This window comes from Antrostomus carolinensis, unplaced genomic scaffold, assembly GCF_000700745.2.
Source record: "Antrostomus carolinensis isolate BGI_N321 unplaced genomic scaffold, ASM70074v2 scaffold4452, whole genome shotgun sequence".
Classification (NCBI taxonomy): domain Eukaryota; kingdom Metazoa; phylum Chordata; class Aves; order Caprimulgiformes; family Caprimulgidae; genus Antrostomus; species Antrostomus carolinensis.
The window spans coordinates 107,525-113,524 of NW_010301477.1; the positions used below are offsets into that span (position 1 = coordinate 107,525).

Below are 6,000 nucleotides of genomic sequence, written 5' to 3' on the forward strand. Positions count from 1 at the left end.
TGTAGAAGTGATTTGTTGGTGCAGGCTACATTACCTGGACATGATTAATACATAGAGTTTATTACCTTAGAGGTGATTTATAAACAGGTTCCATTCACAGTTTATGAGAAACAGGGATCCCTAGAACTAACTCATCATTTTTTGGTTTACATTCTTCTCTTACCTAGAATTCAAAAATGAGGTGACTTTTTATATTCCTCTTGGTCACTTTGAAAGGGAGGAGGCTTTCCTCCTTAATTTTATAGGTGCTATGAAAAGGATATGCTAATGAAGGAGACCTATGAGAAAGATGGGGACAAACTTTTTAGCAGGGCCTTTAGTGATAGGACAAGGGGTAATGGTTTTAAACTAAAGGAGGGTAGATTCAGACTAGGTGTAAGGAAGAAATTTTTTACAATGAGGGTGGTGAAGCACTGGAACAGGTTGCCCAGAGAGGTGCTAGAAGCCCCATCCCTGGAAACATTCAAGGTCAGGCTGGATGGGGCTCTGAGCAACCTGATCTAGTTGAGGATGTCCCTGCTCACTGCAGGGGGGTTGGACTAGATGGCTTTTAAAGGTCCCTTCCAAACCAAACCATTCTATGATTCTTCTTTCAGCTCAAGTAAGACGTGAAACTAATTTTTTGTTCTCTCCTTTCTTCCATTCCCCAGTATTACACTTCATCTCTGCCACTACAGTTATTGGGTTTTCTGAGCAATAGTAGCTGAGAAAATTGACAAAATAATTTAATGCTGCCCCATAAATTCTGAAATGAGGAGGATTGTCTTTGCTTTTGCCTTTTGGAGTCCCTGCAGCAATGCAGTGATGCTTCCATAACTCTGTTCAATTTTATTTTTTCTGTTTAGAAGGCTTTCAAACAAAACCAAGTCAAGCAGTTCTGCCATTTTAATTGAATAGCTTCAAGTCTTGTCTACATGCTTAGGCATATTTTCTTACTAATCTTTCACAAGGTTCTCAAATGTATCTGCATGTAAATGAGAAACTGTATGCACATACACATGTGTGTATATATGTGCATATGCATACATACAGTTCTTAAAATCCAAACCCCATTTTTTCTTTTATTTTTTTCTTAAAAACTGAAGAATTGCTTCCTGCTCTCAGTATGTAAGCTCACTACTTCTGCAGAGCAAGGGAAGCTGATAATGAGTTGGTAACATCTGCAGTTAGAGAAAGAATTACCTGTTCTATTTTGAGCAGGTGATTTTGAAAAGTGACCAAGCCATGGACGATTTCAAGAGAGGTATTGGGAGGTTGGGATGGTGTTTTAATAGGCCAAATGCCATCTGCTGCAGCAATTTGTAACATTTTATCATTGACAACTGTAGAGGAATGAGTTGGTCTATTTTGGTGGAACGGACAGATTTCTGTCCATCTGTGCTTGTATTGCAGCATGTCACTTGCATTTTAGATCTGCATAGCTCTGAGCCAAGACAGAAGCCACAGCAAGGTCAAGAGGTGGAGAAGCCTGTCAGCACGTTCTGTCTCTAATGATATGACAACTGCAAATTGGTGCTTCAAGCACAGCCTGGAGGCAGTCATTATGTTGGGCCTTGAAGCTCAACTTTTTCTAATATTGTTTCAAAGGAAAATGCTAACTTCAGATGCTTGCGATTAGCCAAGAGTTTAATCTATTGTAGTTCAAAGTTATATTCCTTCCTGTGTTTCTTCAAAAGAAAAAAGCCTAAAAAACCCCAAAATCATTGTTAGGATGTTGTGTATAGATTTGTATTGTTATTTTTCCTGAAAAAAATGGATGCTGCTTCTTTCCAATGGCTGAATGAGATAGTTTTGTTATATTTCAAGCTTTTGTTTTTTCTCTCCATCCATGCATCTGCTGTCTTTTCCTTTTTTCCTTTTTTTTTTCTTTTTGAGTTTACACAAAGCAATTTGGTTAATATTTTTATTAGACTAGAGATTTGACCCTAGCAGGTCACCTTAAAGATATGTTGGTCTTCTTCCATTTCACTAGTGCTTACCAGATCGTTGTTGAGGAGCTGCACCCACACCGAACAAAGCGAGAAACAGGTGCCATGGAGTGCTACCAAATCCCTGTTACCTATCAGACCGCTCTTAGTGGAGGGTCACCGTATTACTTTGCTGCTGAGCTGCCCCCAGGAAACCTGCCGGAGCCAGCCCCCTTTACCGTGGGTGACAACAGGACTTACCAGGGTTTCTGGAACCCGCCACTGGCTCCTCGGAAAGGCTACAACATCTATTTCCAGGCCATGAGCAGTGTTGAGAAGGTAAGTGCCAACCACCCCTTTTGCCTGGAAGGAGTCAGCTAGGTGACAACTAGGACTGTTGAAGTTGGGCGTAGTAGGTGTTGGCAGTGGCATGGCTGTAATCCCTTCTGTGCTGTGACAATGTGGCAGCATGCCATTCGGATTTCACACCGCCCTTGTGTCATGGTAACTGCTACTAGATGAGAGTTTAATACATCTTGTAGTAATCGTCTCAGCGAAGTAATTTCAGTGCTGTGACCGCCTCCTTGGTAAATAACATCCACAGTCCTTTCCCCAGTTCTCAGTACTTGTGCACTTCAGAAGATTAAATTGCTGCAGGATAAACAGAATGTGGGCTGCTCAGCAGGCTAATAAAATGTTACAAACTTTTTGAGACTCTCACACTGAACATCAAATAAAAAGTAAAGATTTCCTTGAACAATAGTAACCCCAGGCCCACGGTGTGGTTTTGGGAGCCTTTCTGAGAAGGTGTACTTGAAGCTTGCTCCACTGCTGTACGATAGTAAGAGTATGGCTGTCGCTCTCCTTCATTATCTCCTTGGTGTTTCATTTTTAACTCTGTCACTGATTATTGCTGCTGGCTTTCTGTGCATAAGGAAGGGGGAAGAGTGCCAGGGAGGGAGGTTCCAGGTGGGAAGAACAACTGTGGCCCTGCAAGCCACAGACTGTTGCTCTTCAATGTTTTTTCCCTCTCATAAATTAAAAATGGGGGAGGGGAAAATTATTAGTGAGAAGGGGAAATGTGGTAGACACAGAAGCTTCAGATATTTAAAAATTAATATTTTTTTATTTAGAATTTAGGAAACTGAAGGTATTATGTCTGTAGGAGTTTCCATAGGAAGTGTACAGGCAGGTCAGAAAGGAACTGCCCGATAGACATTAAGGTCGATAGCTGCTGAGACTCACTAGAGCTATCAGAAAGGAGCAGAGACCATGTCTACCCTCACATATGGGTGTCTGCGGTGACTAAACAAATCCTAGCTAACAGGCAACCTTGGCTTGGAGCCTTTTGAAGAAAATCTCACCTTCTACCTATGGCTATGGAAATTGCATATGCATCAAGTCAGGATGGGGGTGAAGCAGGAGCTAATGAAACTACTGGAGCTGCTCGAGAATTAGAGACTTTTTCTGATGGATGAGACTGTTCCCTCTTTCTAATTCTTATCTATAAACCTACATGAAGCAAGCAAAGCAAAACAAAAGGTAACTGCTAGTCACTCATTCATATTCCTTTCCCCTGCTACATATGTCCTCTTTGCTTTTGTTGGCTTCCAGCTGACTAAATTGTACGGAAATTGTTTCATTCCTCAAGGAATAAATGGGAGGGAAAAGCAAAACAAAAATATTAAATAGAAAAATAGATCTTTATTTTGGCTTTTATATTTTGGCAGGTAAGTAGAACAAATTATTTTTTTCTTTAACATTATTTCAGTTTGTGAGAGAGTTTAATCCTAAAAAGGTTTCCTATGGTATGATTTAAAACTTTGGATCAGATTTCTGTTCCTAGAGGGATTTTGGGGCAGAGGTTTTGGGGGAACTGCACTGCATTCTACCAGGACAGAGATCTAGTGGTTGTAAGATAACCTCTGAGCTGCAGAATATTTAAACAGGTGGTTTACTATACACCAGTAGGCTCACCAAAATAGTCAAAGGGAAGTAAAGTATGCTCTGAAATACACTGTAGGGTTGGGGTGAGGGTTACTCTGTAATCCTCACAGACACTGAACGGAAGTGGACAAGTAAATCCAGTAACTGGGGAAAATTCTGATTAGGTAAGATTGTATCAGTAGACTTTGCAGGACTTTCATTTAGATTGAAAAATTGTCTTTATGGCTTTATGGAACAGGTGTGGGAAGCCTCAACTCATAGCTTTGCTTGTTCTTTACAAGCTGTATTTACAAAACAGTGTCAACATATTTTACCTGTTGCTCAGGAATCTTCAAGAGGAAGAAAGAGATCCCAGGAGATGCATTTGTAAATGGAGTGCTGAGGGACTAGAGGGACCATATTTTATAGAGTGAAACTGTGTCATTATTATATTTTCTAATTACATGCTTATATAGTTTAGAGTGATCTAATACAGCAGCAGCTGCATCCTCTCATGCAACCTTATACTATTTCAGTATGTTTGCCTTTAAAATAACTGCATATTGTACATAAAATTCAGAAAACCCATTTATGACTAACCCTCATCTGTTCAAGTTGTCCAAACTGTGCATCACCAAGTCATTTCTCTGTTCGTTTGCTTCAATTGCTGACCAAACTTCTGAAAGGGAGCAGGGGAAGCAAAAACAGAAAAATTATCTTTGCATGTGCAACTTCTGAAGCACATCACTGTCAAATCACTGTCTTTCCTGGGCAGATTACACAGGTTGTAGATTAACTGTGTCATATGTGAAGGGATAGCTGGGCTATGCTAATTCCATGCTCAGAAGCATGAGGGAGCACGTTGCTGACATGCTTCAGGTGACTGAGCCAGCAATGTGCGCTCACAGCCCAAAAGGCCAACCGTGTCCTGGGCTGCAAGAGAAGCGTGGCCAGCAGGTCGAGGGAGGTGATTCTGCCCCTCCACTCCACTCTAGTGAGACCCCACCTGGAGTACTGTGTCCAGTTCTGGGGACCCCAACATAAGAAGGACATGGACCTGTTGGAGTGAGTCCAGAGGAGGACCACAAGGATGATCTGAGGGCTGGAGCACCTTTCCTATGAGGACAGGCTGAGAGAGTTGGGGCTGTTCAGCCTGGAAAAGAAAAGGTTCCGGGGAGACCTTATAGCAGTTTTCCAATACCTGAAGGTGCCTACAGGAAGGCTGGGAGGGACTTTTTACAAGGGCAGGTAGGGATAGAACAAGGGGAAATGGCTCTAAACTGGAAGAGGGTAGTTTTAGATTAGATCTTAGGAAGAAATTCTTTACTGTGAAAGTGATGAGACACTGGAACATTCCAACACAAACCATTCTATGATTCTGTGATTTTATGATGACTTTATTCAAGACCATCAGAATGCAGCAAGACAAGTTAGTTTAGACACAGTGCTGAACAAATGTACCTTCTTGGCTGCATGGTGCTGTTGGGAGGTCAGTTCTGGCTCAGGATTTCTGTGCCATGAAGTAAACAAGAGCACCAGTCCTCCTCTTTTCTTCCACTGCACCCTCTCTCTGAATTCTTATGGCATCATTTCAATTTGATTCGAATAATCTGAAATGTGACTACATCTGGGCTGTCCTGCACCTTTTCTCCCCATCGTTATCCTGGATGGTACAGATCAATGTCTAGATTTCCTGCTTTTGTGAAGGCAAAATCACCCAGTCTCTTCTCTGCTAAGCCCAGAGCCCTGCACCACCTTGTTGGGTTGCCCCAGCTGATCAGCAGATCTAGGGTGAACCTATGGAATGGGAAGGGCAAGAAAAACCAACCTGGTCTAACTGTTTTCTTTGCTTTTCCCTCCTCAACAGGAAACCAAAACTCAGTGTGTTCGAATAGCTACAAAAGGTAAGAGATTCGTCCCTCTAAGCAAAGTAGCTTTTTTTAATTATATGTGGAGTTTCTGTTAAATGTTTGAATCAAAGCTGGTACTGTCCATCTATTTTGAACCACTTGATTGTCTTAAAATGTAATGGGCTACTGCTTTTTATTCTCTGGTATTGGACTAGGAGAGTACTGTTCTAGCAATACTCAGAATTTAGACAAAGTTCTCCTTTGTTTTCCTTGTCTGTGGTTTTCAAGATCTGCTCTTAGGCAGCTGGAACATTGCA

The 6,000-nt window shown here is 41.5% G+C and overlaps 1 protein-coding gene across 1 annotated transcript in view; it reads left to right on the forward strand.

Annotated features, from left to right (window-relative positions):
• LOC104521455 (protein tyrosine phosphatase receptor type K) overlaps window positions 1–5,737 on the forward strand; it is a gene marked incomplete at its 3' end in the record, with an annotated part of 103,340 nt that extends 97,603 nt beyond the window's left edge. The window contains exons 7-8 of the mRNA XM_029083888.1: window positions 1,973–2,246; window positions 5,701–5,737. Of these exons, the coding sequence (XP_028939721.1) occupies window positions 1,973–2,246; window positions 5,701–5,737 (311 nt within the window). The remainder of the gene's footprint in view (window positions 1–1,972; window positions 2,247–5,700) is intronic.
• Between the last annotated feature and the right edge of the window lie 263 nt (window positions 5,738–6,000).